General features: G+C 40.0%; 1 protein-coding gene and 1 long non-coding RNA gene across 5 annotated transcripts; one reads left to right on the top strand and one right to left on the bottom strand.

The window, feature by feature from the left end:
* Positions 1-1,391: 1,391 nt before the first annotated feature.
* FAM210A (family with sequence similarity 210 member A) lies at positions 1,392-21,670 on the bottom strand. Of its 4 annotated transcripts, XM_080580325.1 has the most exons (7): positions 21,425-21,553; positions 16,538-16,599; positions 15,497-15,583; positions 8,457-8,569; positions 6,795-7,267; positions 4,546-4,657; positions 1,392-3,239 (listed from the first exon to the last, which is right to left on the bottom strand). In XM_080580325.1, the coding sequence occupies exons 5-7, from the start codon at positions 7,241-7,243 to the stop codon at positions 2,973-2,975; spliced, it is 828 nt and encodes a 275-aa protein (XP_080436451.1). In that variant the 5' UTR covers positions 7,244-7,267; positions 8,457-8,569; positions 15,497-15,583; positions 16,538-16,599; positions 21,425-21,553; the 3' UTR covers positions 1,392-2,972. The 4 variants fall into 4 exon arrangements, with proteins under 4 accessions (XP_080436451.1, XP_080436450.1, XP_080436452.1 ...); XM_080580324.1 differs by lacking the exon at positions 16,538-16,599 and having other exon boundaries at positions 21,425-21,559; XM_080580326.1 differs by lacking the exons at positions 15,497-15,583; positions 16,538-16,599; positions 21,425-21,553 and adding an exon at positions 21,627-21,670.
* On the top strand, positions 3,249-9,962 carry LOC308189817. The gene is made up of 2 exons (XR_013946624.1): positions 3,249-4,096; positions 8,911-9,962. It is a non-coding gene; the product is annotated as an uncharacterized lncRNA (long non-coding RNA).
* Positions 21,671-21,694: the final 24 nt, after the last annotated feature.

Here is a 21,694-nt window from a genome sequence, read left to right as displayed (position 1 = left end):
GCAACATCTCCGGTCACAACTTTGGCTTGAACTTGGCTCAATCCCTTGCTTAGGCCATGTCTTCAGTCCCACCATGGGCTGCTAGTTCTGCTCTGGCTACATTCTGGGCCGCTGCTTTGGCTCTGGTTCCACCCTGGGAATGCTGGCTCCAGCCCCATCTCAGGCCTTAACTTTGGATCCAGGTCCTTCTTGGGTGCTGCTTTGGTTGCAAGTTCAGATCCAGCTCCTGCTCTGGCAGCACTCGATGCCTTCACATCCACCTTTATCAGCGGCATAGTCAGTGTGGTGCTATTGTATAAAGCAGGGAGAAGACAGAAGTGGGTGAGTCACCAAACAGCACTTTCTCCGCTGCCTATGTGGAGGTTGTCTCTTCACCCTGGTCTCAGCACACCTCTGAAGGTTTTGCAAAGGTGGAGGGACACTCTGCCTCTTCTGTGGGATAAGGGACAGGGAAAGGGCCGGCCCTTTCCCATGAGGATGCTGAGCTGCCAGGTGAGAGCAGCCCCTGCTGGCACAGACCAAGTGGTCCTGCAGGCAGTGTAAGGTGCTCCTGGGCTTCTGTCTGGGCTCGTCACCTCACCAAGGGCTCTTGGTGCTCCACTGGGGGGGCTCTGCTGGGTGCTCCCTTGTTCAGGTCACCTTGTGAGCTCCTCAGCTGGCCTAAGGAGGCACTGCATTGATTCCACATCAGGCTGACTTGAGAGGTTACCCACCAAAACTCTTGGCCATCGGTACAACCAAGCATTTAACTAATTGTCACAGAAGGCATCCAGGTGGGATTTTTGAAGTCTCTACAATTCCCCTCCCATTTTGTGTAAATCAAACGATAGACACAAGTCTCTGCTTTGTTAATCAACATCCTGGGTAGAGGATGTGGCTGTCCCAGGGACTCCTCCGGGTGGTTCATGCTGCAGACTGACCCGACTACCTGGCTGAGGCACTTACAGTGGTCAGAATGAGCTGTTCCTGTGGCCGCAGGAATGGTCACACAGGACAGCCTATGGTGCATAGTTAAGACAGGAAGCGTTTTGTACATAGCACTGAAAGTGATGGATTGAGGAAGCACCGGAGTGGTCACAGGCCAGCTGGACGCAGGGAAGTGCAAGAGGACACGGGGTGGGGGAGGCACGCACCAATTTAACATGTTTGAGGGCTATATGACCATCCCAGGAAACTGCCCTGTGCAACCCCTGCCCCATGCAAGGAAGAGATGAGGCCCAAGAGCCACACAAAGTCCCAGCCCCTAGCCCCAGACCCTGCAGCATTATGCAAAGCGTAACGTCAGAAAAACGTGGGCAGGGATAGTAAGGAAAAAAACACTAAAATAGAAAGGAGGAAAAGCATCTATTAGTTCCAGTCCTACAGCAACATTCACCTCAACAGCCTAAGAGTTCATAGTTAGAGAGAGTTACTTTTTAATAGTATTTATCAGAAACATGGCATTTTACATCCTCAGGGCACCAAATATACAGTGATTATTCCTCACAACATCCCTGTGAGGTAGGCATTAGATTGCAGTTACTATTTGACACATGGATAGAGACAGAAGTATGTAATCAATCCTCCACAATTAAGTTAATGAACTTCAACCCAATTAAACACGGACAGGACCTTGGTGACTTGACTGAAAACACTGAAGTGTGGGCCTTATAAAGTATCAGCTATATTCTTTTATCCTAGTCAGTTACAATGCTTAGGGTCCAACTCTGTTGCTTTCCCATATCCCGCTGCAAAAAAACTACCTTTGTTGAACAAGATGTACATGCAGAGATTTGCTAGAAAGTGAGGTCTGTAACAGAAGTAGAAAAGAACCCACTTGAATTTAACCTAAATTTGAATAAAAATAAGAGAAGTTTGCCTGCCCAGTCAAATAGAGCAGATTCAAATTTAGTTCTTCTACCACTTCAGCTGTAAGTATTTGCTCGACCTAAAAAACTCAGGAATAGAATTCTGGTAGACTGATTGCTGTCTCAGAAATTATGCTTATTTTAAGGTAAGCTGTTCTACTGACATCTGGAGGATTCTTGAAGAGGAACTTTCGGGTTTAACTCTAACTTTGTCTGTATTTTAAAAGTCCCATTAGTATACCAATTGCTTGAGTAAACTTCTCTCTTCTGGATTTTTTTGTTGTTGTTGGTATAGGGCTACCATGAAATAGAACAGTGTTGTAAACTTTAACATAATAAAAAATCCTAGTTTTTAATACACAATTATTGATTCATTTTAATAACTTTCTACTGTAAATCAACTTTAGAAAAAAAATAGTACACTTGACAGTATGGCTATAGCGATTAACTCATCTTCCTATAGCTTTCAGCTGAGATTTCTGAAGAGACGCACTTTCCAAGAAAGGTTCATGGTCTCAACCTGTAAACTGTCACAGATCAGCTGAAGTCAACGTAGCTATTATAAATTCATTCAGACTGAGTAGATAATCCATTCGTTCCTTCGTGTGCAGTATCAGTGATAATGGTCTGTCTCCAAGCCGAGAGATGATCATGATTAAAGAGGTCTGGGTCCACATACTTTGAAACCCAAAATATGTTTTCTTTCCCAGTAGAGAAATCTTCATTCTCATTTAGTGGAAGATTCAGCCTAATGGAAAAATGGCTGTGCACTAAGATGGAAGAAGAGTAAAGTAGTAGCTTTAGGAAGAAACCATCTTCATTTTGATGAAAAAAAATGGTGGGTGGGGAATTAACACTATCACCACTAGATAGGAAATTCTAATCTGAGATTCATTTTTGCTTCTATAAATTGAAACTGTCACAACTGCTCCCTCACAGAAAACTTTAGCCTTCGTGAATACACAGAATTTTTAAATCCGCAGCGCAATTGTAGTCTCCAGACAAAAACAAAAAACACCAATAAAAAACAACAAAAAAAGAAATCTCAGAAGTGCACTTTGTATCTCCTGCCTCAAAAAAGGTTAAAGTGCTAAGTTAGATATATCTAAAAATTAAGCATCTCTCCTAGTCCTTTATTTTTTTAAATGAAACTTTATCTTTGGTTTCTTGTATCTTCTCCGTAATTTTATCCTTTGTTTCCTCCATCTTCTCTGTAATTTTATCTTTTGTTTCCTCCATCTTCTCTGTAATTTTATCCTTTGTTTCCTCCATCCTATCTTGTAGATATTCCTTTACTGGTGGTGGTGTGGACATATAGCCATTCTTACGTAGATATTTAACGGTGATGGACGTTCCTCCCAAAGTCACAGTATATCTGGCAGGAGTTGCAATCTTAAAGAAACCAAACAATAGACCGCATGAATAAAACAGGACAGTATTATCCATCAGACAGTATTTTTAATATTAAGTATCTTGGCCAGTGTCAGATACTAAAAATATCTTCTATTTCTAAGGAAATAAAACAATTAACAGTACATTCTCTAGAAATGCATACCTTTTACACTAAGTATTCTTTTGACAAACTAGCACAGGCGTTAGACTTCCCTTTTAAAAAGCCTCCCTGTGCAGCTTGTGGGAAGAGCATTAGGTGTCTCAGAATGCAATTCAGAACAGCCAGTATGTGAGCAATGAACTATAAAAGCAAAGATGAAGTACTAACAACAGGATATGCTTTAAATTCTAAAATTCACGAGAGTATAGGCATCTAACCTTCAGTCCAAAAATAAGACTTGCATATAGAAAGAGAGAGCTAAGAGAGACCTTCAGAGGTCAGCTAATCCAACACACAACGAACTAGGTTAGTTATTCTAGAAAGTTTAGAATAACTTTTTTTTCAGAACTTCAAAGATAAAGCATGCAAAATCTTCCATTTGCAACCTATTTTAGTACTTTCATGTCTTGAATGTTTCTTCCAAATCTCACTGCTGTAATAAAATCTTTGTATTTAACCACATTTATTGATCTCTTTCAGGTACAGGAGTAACTGGAAGAACAGTGCTTTCACGTTTTGTTTGGGAAAACAACAAACCTTAAAGTAACAGATAAATAGTACATCATATGTGGAAAGAAAACTGATGAGCGGCTTTTGAAGTGAATACAGTACTTTGGTTTTGCATGGCCTGACACATTTCAGGCTCCCAAAACACAGATTTTGGGCATAAAACAACAAACGAGACTCAAACCTGAATGTAAGTAATTGATCCAAGTGGACAATGAAAGTACTTAAGAATGATAGAGAACTACAATAGAAAGACAAACTAATTCATCATCTAGGATAAAAAATACCCTTACTTTTATCTGGCAATCATGAAGTATTTAAAATTTACTTTGTTATCCCAGTTAATTATTCCAGGGATACAGAGGAACAGCTTAATTGTAATTAAATTTCTGAGGACAGACAATCATCCTGCAGCAAACAAAGAAGTTATTTTAGAAGTATAGATAGATTCCTTCAAGGAACACAGAGCCCATACCAACTTTCCAGTGACTATTCTCCTACCACAAAAACGAATGTTGAAATATGTGTAATTATCAAACAGAGAAAACAGCATTAATTCTTTCTGATCTAAACAAACAAACCCTATTTATTTCACCAGGCAAGATTTAGAGCTTGTTTATAAACCATACAAATACTTACTTTATACAATGCATAAGCAGTTAGTGCATTTCCACTCTGGGAGTTTTTCAGGATGCTTACTATGCTGTCTGGTAAGCCAATCAACTCTAGGAATGGAACAACATTCACTCCTCTACCAAAGAGAAAAAAAATTGAAAATGAGTAGGATGACACTTGAAACATGAACAGTGATTTATAGTATCATTTCCATTCTTAAACTCCTTCATACAATCTTTGCAATTTAATAGCAAAATATTTTTTCCATCTAAGCAATATGCTTACAAGGTTTGTGTTTTTGTATATATAGGCAAATTAAAGCTTTTTTGTTCTGCATTCCACCAAGAGGCAACCCATTTGTATTATCCTTGTTGGATAATATATCAACTACAAACTTACCTGTGTCCCACTTTACTATGTTTGGAGTTAGTGTAGTGGTTGTAACACAGCTACTTAGGCTCCAGTTGTGCAAGTTCTGTTTGCCTATTTTTTTCCCCTTTGGAAATTTCAGACTAATCTGCAGCATGCCCAGAAGTACAAAATCCAGAGTTTAGTGTGCTGCCTTCACTTTTAAATGAAACAAATGGAATGTGCCAAAAGAAAAGGAAACATATATCATATGCACAAGACAGCAAGGCTTTCGAGCCCATCTATTCCACCTGGTTAACGCAAGGTGGCAGGATAGATGGAGGAGCTCCTATCATAACTTCTTTCTTTTTGAAAACCAGTGAAACTAACACCAGCATAAAGAAAGAAAAGACAGTCCTTCTTTACACCGTAATAGAAAGCTACATGCCAGTATAGAAGGCCTGACTTTCCAGTATTTAGAAATGTTGTATTATTAGCATCATCATCCACTTCTAAATAACATTTTCATCATTTTAAGTGTTCTTCTGTGCATGTGATCGCTTTAGCATCAGGAACAGGATCAGGTAGTAGCTTTCTAGCAGTTACTGGGATCTACAACCTGAAGGCCTATCCCCAACGTAGAAATTGGAGCAAGATCTGAAAGACAGCATTAATCAACGTTATTAAATAAACCACCATGGTTTAGTCTTGTGTCATGAGCAGTCATTCTCAAAGTTATTTTTCCACTTCCAGAGGGTGCTGTTGCTGTAGCATGACAAATCAAAGCTTTGTTATAATTAGTTTCTAGTTAAATATTTCAGTTGCTTTCATCTGTCAAATATGTATTTCAGCAGCTAACTTAAGTGTTTGATGAAAACTCGATCTGAAATATCTGGATGTGAGCATCAACCTGGACTCATCCAAAGCAAAATATTTTTAATAGCTCTAGACCTTTATTCTTCTGACATAAGCTAAATTTAGAATGACATTTGGATCTATAGCTCCTAGAAAGGGCAATTATGCCAGCTGGTTAGAGTAACTAAAACAAACAGTTGTGTGGTAAGGCATTCTGATGTCAAAGCCCCATTCTTGCTGCCACAAACTGCCATTGTTTCATGCTTTCTATTATTAAATATACAACACTAGCAATCCAGAGATAAACATTTACTTATATTTAGCAAACCATTCGCAGATAGATAAAACTTCTTCAATCTGAACTAACATCTCATAGCTGATGTTTTTTCTAATAAATGCCATTTTCCAAAACATTATCTGGCCCACACTATAGCTGAAAGAAACTAAAGTTACAAATATATTTATTTTTGGCCATAAAAGTATTTAATTTCCCATTCAAAAGTCTGGGCTACAGCAGCAATTTTTATGGTAAAGGGAAGGAAAACAGGAAACAAACAAAAAAAGGAAAAAAGATACACGTGGTTTGTAAGGAGCTCAGAGTGAGGTAAAAGATTTGAAAGTCCAGTGATGGGGGAGGACTGTGGATAAATGGGGAAGGAAGTGGTGAAAATCCTTCAAATCCAAAGACAAAAAAAGAACAGGTCTATAAAGATCTCATCTAGCAACTCATAATCAGGATTCCAAATCTTTATTTTTATCCTGTGAAAGGTTACTAATCATTTTGATGCTGTTTACATCCACGCATATTTTGGGGAGACTGACATTTCTCCAAGTGTAAGCAAGACATCTGGTGTACAGAAATAACTGCATGATAATAGTATGCACACACCACTCTCACAAATGCAGTACTTCAGTATTAATCTTGTGCTCCAGGTAAAAACGTAGCCTCATTTCCCTGTTACATTTACAGGCACTTTTTAACACGTAGTAATAATTTATGTCCTTTCACCAGTGTGAGTCTGTCTCAATTCAACAGCAGTATTGAGTAGTGCAACAAAATACCAACTTACTTCATGGCTGCGTAGTAAAAGGATCCAAACCACACTGTGGAAGTCACAAGATGAACTGGAATCATGACTTTTCCATACTGTTTAAAAGTTTTCTTGAATCTTTGAACAAGACTAATTGATTTATCTTGCAATGGATCAGGATCTGAAGAATCTGTCTCTACGGGGCTCTGCTTGGGTACATCAGTGGCTGAAGTCAAAGGATTCCTCTCTTCTGGTACTTTGTGAGGAGTGTCTGCTGGCTGCGATGAAAAAGCACTTTTCTTTGAGGTTAACAGTGCTACACTTGCATGAAGACATCGTTTAGGAGGGTCCAGTGCCAAAATCACTTTGCATCCAACATTAGATGACATCAATTGTCCTTTTACGCACTGAAAGACGCTAGTGCGAGGAAAAACCAAACACATCCCGTGTGCCAGCTGAGATGCAGTATGTAATACACTCCTTTGCATCTTGATGAAATGTGGCCGAGTTTTCTATAGAGAAGAAACAACGGGGAAAGAGCAAACAAATTGCATTTCAGTTATTTTGTAATTTTAGATTTGCAATTCCTCCAATGCTACTTGAAATTCTGAAATTTTAAGTTGCTCTCTATCCTTCTACTTTAAAAGGTTTTCTTTATCTTCCTTTGCAGAAATTCTGTTACCTTCTAGAATTAAGCAAATCATTTTAGATCTCACCTCTTTAGTACTCTAAAGTCCACTTACACTAAAACGTCCACTTCACATAGCACACTCTGCTCCTCACAGCTAAAATGCTCACTCTACTCTCTGAAAACATTTTCAGATGTTTAGTGCTAGCTACTGCTTTTATCTGTATAATATGGCAGAGCTGTTGAAAAGCTACTCTTGAAAGTTCACTTCTAGGAGCAACGGATAGTTCAGGTGATACTTCCAGCCTCGACAGATATAGTGTGACCTTACTGAAGTGCTTTGGTAATGGTGGGATGTACTTTAAAAAGGTATTAAATGTAATATAATTAAAATTAATTTTTGGTGTTCTACGCTATTTAACTAAAAGTAAAAATTCATACAGTAAAAAAAATAATAAAAAAATCCATGAAGTCTTAATAGTAACAAACCTAACCACAACAACCTGCCAGTATACATCTATTAGGAATTGGGATGGTGCTGTTGGATGTCATGAATTAAAAGAACAAAAATTAAACTGTAATCTTATAAATATTGCAACAAAAAGAGCATTTTAAAATTGCGGATAACCCAGTTAGCCTTATGATTTTGAACACTTACCAGTTATTCTTGAAAGTTTAGAAGAACCACTGAGAGGTTCCCCACAAAACAGGACAGGAGTTTTGTACAGTGTGCATAGTAACTTGTAACTACAAATTACTGAACAACTAACTTTCCTTCCCACCAAAGAAAAGCACCACTAGTTGATTTTATCTAACTAATACCAGCTATGTCAGTTGCATTACAACTAGTAAATCGTCCATGTTTTTGGATTTTTAACTAACGTAACAACTCTTGATACAAATCAGAAATCATTAAAGTTTAACTGAAACTCCGTCATCATCTTCACATCTTTACCTACTGCCTTTAGATATATCTTAATCAGGTCTTTTGATAGTGAATTCATCTAGGCTGTTGAAAATGATCAATATTTCATAACATAAGCAGAGGTTTAAGAAAATGAAGTCATACATACCCTTTACTACTTTCCAGATACGCAACAAAAGGTCTGAGTTTGTGTCTTCAAAGAGTTGCTACTCTTCCACTAGTACCCCACCTTTCACAAGTATGTCTTCAACATATTGACGACTGCCAAAGTGGAAAAAAGGCACATTTAGAGAAACAGAAAGCACAGCCAACTGATACTATTATTTTTGTTCAGCCTGAAACCTTGCTTAATGAAGAAGACACCAGTGCAATTTCCTTTTTGGACTCTGACAGCCTAATGACAGTTTCTTTTCTGCGTTGCTTAAGAATTCTTGAACTGTGAACTAGTGTTTCCTTCCAAGAGGTAAGTTTCATAGTCCAAAGGGACTTCTGTTAGAACATTCCTACCTGTACATTTTCTAGATATTTTAATGTAATTATTTTTTATGTAATTATTGTGCTTGAATTAATTGCAATTACTAGAATTACGATGTTTGATGCAGGGAAAACATCAGAGGAACGGTTCCAAACTCCCTGGACATATCTACCTTGCATGTGAAGCACAGACACCCACTTCTGGGGAACTCATACTAACAGAGGAGGTTACTTCATCGTGAGGGGAAAACTGAACTCGTTTCTTTGTAAAGCAGCAGTTACTCACTCCTGCTGAATTATGAACTCAGTGGGAGCCAAGAAGTGCTGCTGCTTGTAGAGCAGTAAATCATCTACAGGTTCTGCCTCTCAACGAGACGGCCTTCTGTAAGAATTCACTGGAAACAGCAACTGCTTGTTGTATTTCTGTTTTTATGAGAAGCAGAGCTTCTTGCTGAATTCTTAGATACAAATGCAATTGTATTTGTAAACAAAAAGCGGTGAAAACACTTGATGGTACTTTTTCGTATACCAACCACCTTACTGATTTACAGAAATTATAATAAACTGTAAGAAAACTACACAGCTTGCCTATAGCCACTTACACTCCTCTCCTGAGGGCTAACACCCCACAGGACTGTTCTCCCCTCACTGGCAGTGCACAGCACTCTGAGCACCTGCCCCAAGCAGGTTTCTGCCACATCCGGCCAGCGGACCCACAACGGATACCTATAACCTACATGGACCTTCTACTCTATCTCACCATTCTTCTGCTCTCAGTGGATGGTGTCCTCTTCCCAAATTCCAAAGAATATTGTCACCATACAGCATAGGGGAAGCAATGCTGATTCTCTCTTGTTATTAACAGGACTCTGCAATCCATCAGTCTTTGAAGGAGCTCATTCGGCCACACAGAGACTAATGATACAGCAGAAAGAAGAAACTGAAAGGTATTTCTGGGTTTTCCTGTTATTAGCATTTCTCAGACTACTGTTTCTAGGTTCGCTGTCTAGCACCTACTGATAGCACAAAAGCACCACTGTTCCACACCTCTGATACACTGCTATGGCTGCAAAACACTGTGGTTTGAAATGGCTTCCAGGACTTCAAAAAAAAAAACAAAAAAAACAAAAAAAACCAACAACGACAAACCCAAAGCAACCCCAAAAGGTTAGAATTCCCCTCAACAGGAGGAAGCAACAGGTCACTACTCCATGCTCAGTCCTCATCAGTCAATAGCTAACACTGCTGTGATTGGTGAGCGAGTTTCAGGGCAGCTGCTTGTAAGGTAAGTGCCCTTCATCACCAGACTTGACAGCAGTCAGAATGCCACCACTGGCTGAAAGTAGGGGAAAAAGCAGGGCCGCTGACAAGACCTGCCACAATGTTTTTGTTGTTCCTTTGTCCTCAGACAGACTCGGAACTTGTTAACTAAAAAGTTTTTCTCCAGGATGCCAGACCCTCCAGTCCAAAGGGAATTTTTCTGACCATCTGCATAGATCCTGAAAAGGTCCCGAACCCTGTAAGCGCAGATGAAAGTAAGTTCTAGCCGATATTCTAAGAACTACCTTACTTTTTGCTCCTTCACTTTAAAAAGCTTTTTGTTAGATACTTAATGTATAAGGAAAGGTTTAGATGTAATAGAGCTTACGTTTGAGAGAATAAAACAGGTATTTCAAAACAAGGCTGGAGTTCTCCAAGAGATCCTACTGCTTTATAGGTACTTGTTTTATTTTACTTATTTAAAGGAACATGAGAGACTTTTGATGTGTTAAATTGAAGATGATGATATTGTCACACAGCACTACAAGCCTAAAGGAGGCAAGAATTATATTTGCAACGGTTACAGCAGAGTATAGGAAAATCAATTGAGTAAAATAAATTATTATGGCATACGTTTTGTAAACTGATTTTAAAGAAATGAATATTGGTAAAGGGGGGTGATGGCTGCAGCTGCTCAACTGTAGTATTTTAATTACTTGGCTCACCATCGCAAACAAATCTTAAACAGGACAGATGACCCAAAGTGCACAATAAATGTCTGGAATTTACAAGAAATATGAAATCGTAGTTGTTTCATCCTTCTAAAACATGAGAAGAATACAGAGCAATCTGTCCTTTATGACGTGATTAGTGAGAAGAAGTTCCTAGTATCCAGTACATTCAACAGGCAGCAGAAAGCAGCATGTCAACCCACGGCTTTGAGGCATAATTTTATTCTTTAAGAACAATAATTTCCTCAAGATAATTATTACTCATGTGAGTTATACAGTTGCCCCTGTAACTTTCAGTTTTGAAAACCCCTCAGATTCTAAGAAAGGACAGTAAGCTAGACATTATCCACAATTGCACTGGGTGACTTTTGGAAAAATATTTCTTAGTTTTAATGTATTGCTTTTATGCTATTGCATGATGCTGCAAAAGCACAGAGAAAGACAGAAGCTAGAAGCTTCAAATACGAGGGTGGAAAAGCTGGTGGGATGCTGCATGACAATTGGGCGGGGGAAGGTATTTTAAAGCATCTTAGTTTTTGTATTAGGTTTATCCAAAGTATGCCACAAGCTAAAAAAAAAAAAGACAACAAACAAACATGGAGATGTCTAAGGACAAATACAGCTGTTCTCTGCTATAAGAATCTCATGTAGTCAGTAACCAGATAGACGCTAGCAGGACAAGCTATGAAATAATCTATAAACACTTCTTGGATAAGGTCTCCTCTTCAGTGCTGTCATGTTCTGGCCAGCTATTTAGCAGCATCTCCAGCTGGCTGTAAACTGAGCTGAAGTGATCTTGGCTGTTCAGGACACACTCCTGGTTGGGATTCTTGGACATCCACTTAGTTTCTGAAGGCACGTCTGCCTCATGACAGGTTATTAACAAGCCCTCTGACATAAGGGAGTGCTCCGGTGGCCTCCTGAGTAAACGTACAGTTCAGCTCCTCATCACAGTGCCAGAGGCTTTGTTTGAGAAACTTTTATGCTCCTGTTATAATTTAGAACAGCTTTCACACAAAACTGACGTGCTACAGGAGCATCCTGTCTCTTGCATTTGCGCTGCTAAAGTCTTTGAAACCCAGTCAGTGATTACTAGAAAGTAGAGATTAGACTTGCTCCTGAGGACAAGATCCTGAACAGAAGCTCAGGATCTTTTGGTGGCACAGAGCTGGGCTGTGTGACTACCATGAATCTGTGGTTTTAGCAACGTGCTAACATTTTAAGCAAAAAAGGATCCAGGATCATTGGAAAATGTAAGAGTAACAAGCAGGCCAACACAGGTACAGCAAAGAGTGCTGGGGATATCTGCTCTTGGAAAGGGACGTTATGTCAGAGAAAACGTCAGATGAAGATTTCATTAGGATAATTTGTATAAAAATAGTTACCCTTTTATAATTAAAAAGTTTTGAGCTACTAGAGAAAACAAAATGTGAAAATGGGCTGGATGTAAGACTAAAGCTTTTGCCATCTAAGTTCTCTTTTGTAAAAGAGGTCAGAAAACATCTGGGGGAATTGAGGGTATAATGTAAGTAGACTAGCCTGGTTTATTTTCTCAGTTCCACAAGAAACACTCTGGACACAATATGTAAATACGGATGAATTTAAAGCACTTGTTCTGTTAGTGTTTGAAAACAGAACATTAATTATACCACAGGAGAGTTCCCACTGAAAATCCATGAGCTTTTTCCACTCCCCAGGCACCATTCTCTGAAACCAGAAAATTAATTTACATTCCTGTCAATTTTAGTGCAAAAATCATGGAAACTTTGAGGACTATGTTGTATATATAGAAGAATTTGGAAAGGACAAACCACATTGTCAGACATCCTTTCCAGTTCACCTTTCAGGTTGCATAAAAAGCAAATGCACAGAGATCCCACGCAAACAGCCAGGTTAATAAGAAAACCTTTATATTGAGTAAAAAATATAAGCAATATAATAAAAAAAGACTTGTTTCACATTTAAATTTGTTCAACAATTTATTGACAACATTTAAAAAAGCACATTGCCAAACATTAAGCTAATAAAACAAGAAAAAAAAAAGCTACTGAACTTAAAACGTATGGGTTGCCTAAAAAGCTGGGGACACATTTTGAAATCATTGTAACAATAGTGCAATATATGTAAAGCATCATTGTTTTTTCTAAACAGAACATAAAACGTAGCTATAAACCTCGTAATAACTGAAATGGTTCAGCATAGCATGCAGTCACTACCCATGGCTGGGAAATGACAGCATACTGGGAGTTTTTATTCTTTGCATAAGTACTTCAAGGGTATATGAATAAGCATTTAAAATTCATATTTCAGCTTTTACTACTTCTGCAGTATCCTTAATACAATCTGTTATTCATTCAAACCTAAGCTACTTGGCTATAATTTGAAGTTTGGGCATCACTAGCTGCCTCACCCTGCCTACCATTCAGAGCTGCCTGAAAAATTGAACACCGTGTTTTAGGCCAAAGGGAGCAATGCAAACCGAGTCATGCTGAAATTTATTAGAATCTTGCTGAAAGTCATCACATCAAAACACAATGCAAGGGTAACCTTACAGACAAATTGGCCTAATAAGTTAGGCATGATGGAGGCGGAATGGGCTAATCTCTGTATCATCACTTAGTAAAAGCTAAGCAGTATATTTTAAACTTATCATATTACTACTACTTACTAATGTAAGTGCAAACAATTTTTTAACCTTCATTTTTATTTAAACTAAGGTAGTTCTTGCTTAAACTTAGTAAAGTTTTCAGTAACTTTGGTCAAGAACGTAGAATAAACCCTTTAACATAAGATCCCTAAATACATGGCAATCTCCACTGCTACCATGTTCTGATGCTTTAAGTATTGGTAAGCACAGCAAAAACATAGCTTCAGGCAGAATAAAAATTTTTGTAGAGCTTTATATAAAAGTTTTGAACGTTGGATTCAGAACATAAATAAAGCAGGAGAACCTAATGCAATGTCTGTGCTGAATTATAGAGCAGGAATGCTAAACAGGAGGCTTAACAGCTTATCTGCACCCCATCAATGTGACAGCGGTATCCCTCTTCTCCTGTATGCTGAAAAGCATTGGATCTCAAGGTTGCACACAGTTGAGCGTAACAAAAGCGTGAATGTTCTCTCCCCAATTCTTTTAGACGAGTATTCAGTTGTGTGCAGTGCTTTCTGCTCTTCAGAACTGTCTTAATATCTGGAGCTATTCTATGTTTCAGCTCTAAACTCTGTTCAGAGCTGAGAACTTCCCCCGTTCAAAACTTTGCAGCTCAGCAGTGCTGAGCATCTACGCTGGGTTCCTTCATTCTTAAGTTTCACTCTGCCCTCTACTGATTTTTTCCAAAAGTACAGCTCCTGTACTAATACTACAAAAGGTCTCCCTACTCTGGTTCCTTCCAACAAGTATTAATCTGCTTGATCGTCTCCTATGTTGTTTCTGGATGTAAAAACAAAACCGAAAGCCAACCCACCCAAACCTGCCTTTTAAAGTGCTATCTGATTTGAGCTTTTGTCCATTTGTCACTCTGCAGACATGTCTGTAACGTGCAAGTTAGAAAGTTATGCTCTTAGAAGCTAACTAAACTTAAAATCAGGCATTTGCATTTGTTCTAAAAAGGATGAAAACCTCACTTTCCTAGATCAATAGCAACATCATACTTGTCTGCTTATTCTTTTGTCTTTCATGTTATGACCTTTCACTTTAATCAAAAGACCAAAATCACAATATAAATCCAATAAAACAACTTTCCCAAGCAACCCCTAGTAGCCCCTTTCATCCTTAAATCTTTCAGTGTATCATTAGTTCATTCCCCTCAAAACACTCGTGGTTTTCTTTCAGAGGGTTTTCAACCGGAGGGCCACCATGTGGAGGTGTGTGGGGTAGGTGTGCTCAGCAGTGGGAAGTTTCTAAGGGGTCTGCAAAAGATAATTCCCGTAAGTGAACCTCATGTTAGGACAGTTTCTTGCACATGGCTTTGAATTCCCTCAGAAAACAAAGACATCTGAACTTGCGAGGAGTCAGACTCAAACACAAATACACAGAACTTTGCTGAAACACTGAGGATCTCTTAGGATCTCCCCTCTCCATATCTCATCCAACTTTAATTGGCAGACTCCTCACCTCCATCATCTCTCAGCGAGCACCTCAAAGTCCTCTCTATACATTTTAACTAATGGAAGACAATAGAAACATGACTATGTTTATTTCTGCATTCAGGGCTGACATTTCTTTTCTAAAGGTCCGTTACCTCTCTTTAGAGTTCAGATCCGCTGTGCACATCTCTCTTCACTAACAGAGGCATCAATAATGATCAAAAGATTACAGAGAAAACTGAACTACAGCTTGCTCAGGACTTCCTGTTATGCCTCAGTTGGGTTCCAGTAGACAAGCTCATTTTTGGATTCAATCTTTTGACATATAAAATTTAGATTATGATCTTTAAATTAAACAGCTCTTGGGAGTTGTAGTCAACTGCTCCTGAAAGGTCTAATGAAACTACTGGAAACACCCTGGGGATGCTGTGACCTCCACTAAAACAACTGGTGCTGGTCCAAATACAGTTGGGCCTTTTTGAACGGAGCACATCAAATGACTGGGGTATTCAAATACTTTCTCTTAACTAATTGTAAAAGGCATTTATTAACAATATGCTGCAACTTGGATCTTAGCATAAACTTTGTACAGCCTTCTCTCTCATCCTGCATTATGACTACCAAAACCATTCCCTACCTGGTCTTGATAAACGCCATTTTTGCCACCTCAGGTCTTCACAGGTCTCATCTCACTGTACATCCCAACTGTAGTCAACAGTACCAGCTGTAATTAAATTGTTATTTAATTTTGTTGTAAATTGTTAGCTAACATAACCTGCATTTAGAATACTACAAATCAACGAAAACAGCATCCTCCACCAAACTCACTAAAAGTGAGTAAAGACTTCCAGAGAGCATGCTCCAGGAGAAGCCCAGAAGCCTTACAATTAAGAACAATACAGGCAAGGCCCAAATCAAAAGTGAACAAAATACCCCAAACCAATCCTCTCATCCTCCAGTCCCCAGCCCCCCAAAGACTTCAACAGGAACAGAATCAATCCACAGTGGAAAGAAACATTAGGTTCAAGGTTTTCTTTTATTCTTTCACTGAATTTATTTCACATGTTCAAACACTGAAAAGATGTCACTTTTTTCCCCAGCAAAAAATACCGAACGATCATCTTTCAGCAGAATTGTTGTTGGCAGACATTTGCTTCCAGTATAAATCTTTTCTAAATATTCCAAGTGTTGAATTCTCTGTTGTGGATTCAAACTTCTCCATATGGGGAAATATGTGTAGTATCAATCAGAAAATCTTGAAAAATTACACGTGAAGAGGCTGATCATAACATTTACTAAACAGACAGATGTTCAAAACCACATTCTTTGTCTAATTTTTGGTAAATGCTATTCCCCACAGCTCTCCAAACAAGCGTGACCTGTTCTTAGGAGTAGCAGTATTACTTTTGTTAAGGTTTTGACAGCTGAGCCGTTAAGATTTCTTTGCCCACCACTCAGTTCATTGCCTTCAGCAGCACCTTTTGCTTAGAGGGCAGGATCGATAACGTTGCTGGCCATGCAACCAGCAAAACGGCACCATCCGAGAGCGTCTGAAGGAGCAGACTCACAGAGCGGTGACTTCACACCAGAAGGAGCTCTGATGGGACTTCAGTATCAGAAGCCAAATAATGCTCAGTCCAAGGAATCGCCCTTGGCATACTCAGAAGAAGCAACCAACCTCTGGCAGAGTTCCTTTCTGTTTTCACACTTTCACTTTCACGCACTGCCAGGACATGAGTCCTAAGGAAAAAACATTATTAAGGGAAAAACATGTACTGCCTGCTGTGTGGGAAAGGCAGGTGGTAATGTCATTGTAAAAATTAGGAAGCCATTTTTCTGTCAACCTTTATATTTAGAAATAAAACTTATAAACCAGGAGGATAAAATTTCATGTGTTAACATAAATTACATCATTAACCACAGGAAAAAAAAGTAACTTGATTGTTTTAATTTTCCAACTTTTTAGACAACTCAATTTAAATAGTAAAAACACATCCATTGTGAGAAGACCACTTTCTACCAACAGTCCTTGAGATCTACTTTAAAGCAAACCACGAACATAGTCTTCAGGACCTACTCCTGAATGTCATCTACCCAAACGCCCAAATTTCACGATCAATCACAGGTCAAGACATCTCAGGAAGACACAGCAGACTTCTGACAGTGTACAGAGCCTAGCACTAGAAGGCAAACCATGAGATACCTCCCTAAGTGCCGGACAGTTAATAGGAAACCCACAATGTGGAGCTCTGTGGATTCACAAATTCTTTACTGACCCACTACAAGGCCTACTGTTCCTTCGGAAAAAAAACACAGTAGAAAAGATCTTCCAGTCAGAATACGCTGCATCTAAAACACATCTTTTAATCACAGAACACAACTTGCTCTTGTCCTTCCAGTAGCTGTTGCAATACTTTGAGGCAAGAAAGAAACATGGATGTACAGTCTTACTTCCGTCCTTACTGACAGAGAGAATTTGTAAGCCACAGACGTAAGGAAAACTGAATTCCTAGGTAGTTTTGTCACAAAGTTAAGTTTGCTGGTGTTCAAAAGACTGATAAAATTCAGCTGAAGATCCTTCTGTGGTTAGGGCATTCATTACATCTCTCTCACACGTATTCTGGTGGTTGCTAAAGATTAAATTTAAGTTGTAGCGATTTTTCAGAAGCATCAAATCATCTGCTTTCATAAAGCATCTCAAAGCTTACTACTTCTGAGCGCTACCACTCTCAAAGCTAGTTAGTGTTACCTGCCTGTTCATTCTTCCCTAATTCCAGCACATATGCTTCATTTCTGAGGAAATCATGCTAAAAATTAAAGTTGCTCTATCCCACATCATACCTACTTCTGTTGTCCAATACCTTCACGTGCCTTGTTAATTAGAAACTGGGGCAGCACAAGCTGAGCAGAGCTGTAAACCTACTGACACAGCAGATTAAAGAGTTTATTTATGAGTTCTCTGTACTTTCATTTTTATGAGTTCTCTGTAAATATTCATGACAGGATTAAAATATTTTTGGAAGATATCCTAAGTAAATTTGCTAATGTGTCATTCAAGGGAAGTAATAGCAAGCAAGTTAATTTTCCCAGGCGTGTATCACCCGCTCTCATCTTTACGAGCAGATCAAAGTAACACGCACGTCACCAAAGATATCTATCTTGGAATGCTTTACATAGAGCAGCAAGAGAAGAATCCTAGGATCACAACCTGTGAAAGCATGCTGTGTTTTATGAGATGTGACCAACAAGGCCCAAGGCCTGTGTTTCGGTACAGAAACATCCCTCCTTCAGAAAGCATAGCTCGAGACAGTAGGAAGAAAAAGATGTTATCTAATTTTAACATCAGCAAATCAGCTTTTAAATCCACAAAATATTAAGAGCAATTACTTAACTGGCTGGCACATGCTGGAGCTAAGCACTACCATCACAGTTACAAGGTAAGTGTCTTCACACACTCTATTCAACAGTTCTATCAGTCACTTTGGGAAGAAACTTACCAGACTGCTGTAAAGCCACTCACACATTTCTATTAAGAATCAGCAAAGTCCATGCACCTGAAAACCTACTGCTGTGTTTTATAATTTGTTCATGAACATTTGACTGTATAGCCTTCATTTCTTCGCCCATCCCTCTTTGCAAGGACAGGCTGCTTGAGTTCTGGAGAACTGCAGAGGATCACAGCCATGCAACTTCTTGTTTTGTTTATGTAACAACTGCTACACATGGCCAAGGTCAGTTTTTGGACAAGATCAAATAGCAGAGGCCTGGGATTAAAATTTGCAGCCCAGCTAACTGGCACTTTCATTTTCTGATGCACGCAAATGGAACAAGACCTAGTTTTACCATTCAGATATCTTTGTTTAGAAGGAGCAGTGTCATGTCTTGAAATAGAAATGCCATTTTTTGATGAATCGTACAATGTGTACCTAGTTTGAAGGTGACGCGAGGAGAACCGAGTGGCAGAAGACACTGGGGTGGAAAAGATTTGAGCAGCTCAGAGGAAATATGAAGTCCATGAGAACTGAAATCATTACCATTTGTACTGCAGAAGAGTCTAAACACCAAGCAGGGTAACATCCCGTGTGTTAAAGGAGAAATTAATTCTGTCCTCAACTGCTTACTTACTGAGACAGAAAAAAGGTTGGAGGACTGACAAAATCAGATGCACCAACTCTGATTTACTAAGACCTCATTAAACCACAATTCTCCTGACAGTTTGAAGCAATATATTTGCCTTAGTAAGAACAAAGCTTGTTGCACTCAATGTACTGGTATCGTCAAGATCAGCAGAATTTGGGAAGGTACCATTGCAGCATAGCATAAGGATTTTAACTTGGTATTCTGATAGGTAACGACTTGGTTCAAGCACTTTAGATCAAGGATTGACCTCATTCATGGCCAGGGATTCCTAAAAGGCTACAGAGTACCTCTGGTAGATTCCTTGACTTGAGTCGGATGGTATAGTGTGGCAACATTAAAAAACAATAAAAAAGGAATACTGCTCAGGTTACAACAGTTTTCTTTTTCATTTTAAAATTTTAGATCGTGATAGCTTACCCCCCAAAAAACAAGATTTTTCTTCTATGTCCCTGTCCTTAGAGTAATAAAACTTTGTTAAGAACAGGAAGTTATATTTCAGTTAAAAATCATTAAAACTACATTTACGATTGTATTTTTAAAATAAAACTCCATTTAAATGACCCTTAACTATTTTCTTAAAGGGTCAGATCACTCTTTCACACCACTTTCTCACTTGCACCAATCTTTCCAAGAACCTTCCTAAGAAGACAGAGGGTGGTTCAGTGGAAGGACTGGTTTCACTGTGCCGGAAAATACTGAATGTAAGCCTTATTTCTGAAATTTCACCAACAAAAACTGCCACACCCTACCAAGTTCTTAAGCATTCCTCCTGTCCCTGAAGATTTCAATCATATGTTAGGCCCAAACCTCAGTTATTTCAGTAGTTTTATTCCATTTTTACTCCTGAAATCTTGCTGATGTTGAATTTACTTCAGTGCCTAATTTTCAAAGTATGTTCAGCTTCAACAATCTGGGTTTATAGCGTATCAGCGCCAACAATAACTATGTTGGATCTTATTCCCAAGCTGCAAAACTGATTACAAGGAATGTTATGGATTCAACTACCAGTTTTACAGTCATTTTTAAAATCAGTACTTTCTGCTTTTGCCATTGTGTTAGTTGTGTCCTTATCTTTAAAGCCAATATTGAAGTCAAAACTCCATAGAGGTCCAAAAAACCTGTTGAGATGCAAGCTAAGGCCTGTTATCTGAGATAAGGGGACAGCAGTAACTCCCTGCCTTACAAAAACAGACCGATTCAGTTCCTTAGTGATGTCTATAAGCATACATGCAGAGCTGGAGTGGCTTGTCTGGAGATCACCTACAACAGCAGAATTACATGGATCCTTCTAAATACAAAAATCAGATAAAATCTTTTCTTATCAGCTGCTACAGTCTGTGAAGTAGACGTGTAGAAAGTCACGCTAAACAAATCTTTTTTATCTTACATTCCTTACATGCTCAGAGTCTGAATTTGCCTACTCGTTTTTGCCATGTGCAGGCCATCTGATATCCACCTACCCAAACCATCCAATGATTTTTTTTCTCCCTGATGGCAACGCTTCTCAAGCAGCGAGTGCAATTCCACAACGCTGCCGCAGAGGCCACTCACACCCCTTTTACCTCAAGCAGCCTTTGAACAGTAAAAGGAGATAAACACCTGCTGTCAGCACCACAGGAGATGGATGGTGGGGACACATTATCCTCTGTGCATACATTTCCCACACAGAAGCAGCTGCAAGTCAAATAACCTAGTGCACAGGCGGCAACTCAGATTCCAAATTTGGAACTTGCTCCCCATCTCTCCCTCAAGCAGCATAACTTTGGCAAATCGTTAAGTTTATACTTGTAACAGTAGAAGCCTCTTGGGGTTTAGATAAGCTGAGGAGCAGTAAGTTGCAGTCTGCTTAAGAATTAGGTTTGGTGCAGGCTTCTGGGGCACTTTGCGTGCTGCTGTCCAAACTCGTGCTTCCTCCCTTGGGCCAGCTTGCAGAAAGTATTTTGGAAGTGGACATAAATGAGGTGAAACGTGTAGGCTGCATTATCTGACACACATCTATACTTGATTTGAAATTAAAAGCAGTCTCTCCTGATGCAACAGCGTTGTCAGAGTCCTCTGACTTGGATAGCTCTCATGGTTAATTACCAGAAGCAGATTACCAACAAGAACCAGAACTCCAAGCAGGGTTACCAAAACCGTCCTGCCTTGTTCAGCTAGCCAGTGCCTCCTGGGGATCCCGAGGCCCCCACAGCAAGCCCCCAAAAAAACGCGTAAGGAGAAAAGGCTGAAGCCTCGAGATCGTAAACACGGCTCTGCCCGCGAGCAGCTACCCTGAGGGCGGCAGGGGGCCCCACGATGGCACCCGCGGGACGTGCCGCTTCCCCCCGCCCCCAGCGGCCGGGCCCTACCTCCCTCCCTGCCCGTACCCCGCGAGGCGCCCGCACCCGGGGGCAGCCCACCCGCCCCGGCCGCACCGAGCGGGTACCTCACGGCCGAGCCGCCGCCGCTCTTCCTCCACCTCAGGCCCGGCCCCGTCGCCGCTCCGGGCGGCGGCTGACCAACGGCCACCAACGGCCACCAACGGCCCCAGCCGCACGCGCCGTTCCCCGCCCCCGCCCCCGCCCCCCCCCCCCCCCCCCCCCGCGCGCGTCAGGGCAACGTGCAGCACCGCCCGTCCCCACCATCACCTTGAGGGCAGGCGGCGGGGCCACTGCGCAGGCGCGGCAGCCCCCCCTCCGCGCGAAGCCTGCTGGGA

Source organism: Anser brachyrhynchus (genome assembly GCF_964034855.1).
Source record: "Anser brachyrhynchus genome assembly, chromosome: 2".
Lineage (NCBI taxonomy): Eukaryota > Metazoa > Chordata > Aves > Anseriformes > Anatidae > Anser > Anser brachyrhynchus.
The sequence above is the reverse complement of the archived record's forward strand: the minus strand, read 5'-3'. Positions and strand labels throughout refer to the sequence as shown.

Bases quoted from the DNA above. Each gene is read 5' to 3' on its own strand.
- FAM210A (XM_080580326.1), bottom strand. From the start codon at position 7,243: ATGCAAAGGAGTGTATTACATACTGCATCTCAGCTGGCACACGGGATG. The intron at 4,658-6,794 runs GTAAGTTGGTAT...TCTCTTTGGTAG, and splicing joins TTTTACTACGCAGCCATGAA to AGGAGTGAATGTTGTTCCAT. The intron at 3,240-4,545 runs GTAAGTATTTGT...GGTTTCTTTAAG, and splicing joins CTGCTTATGCATTGTATAAA to ATTGCAACTCCTGCCAGATA.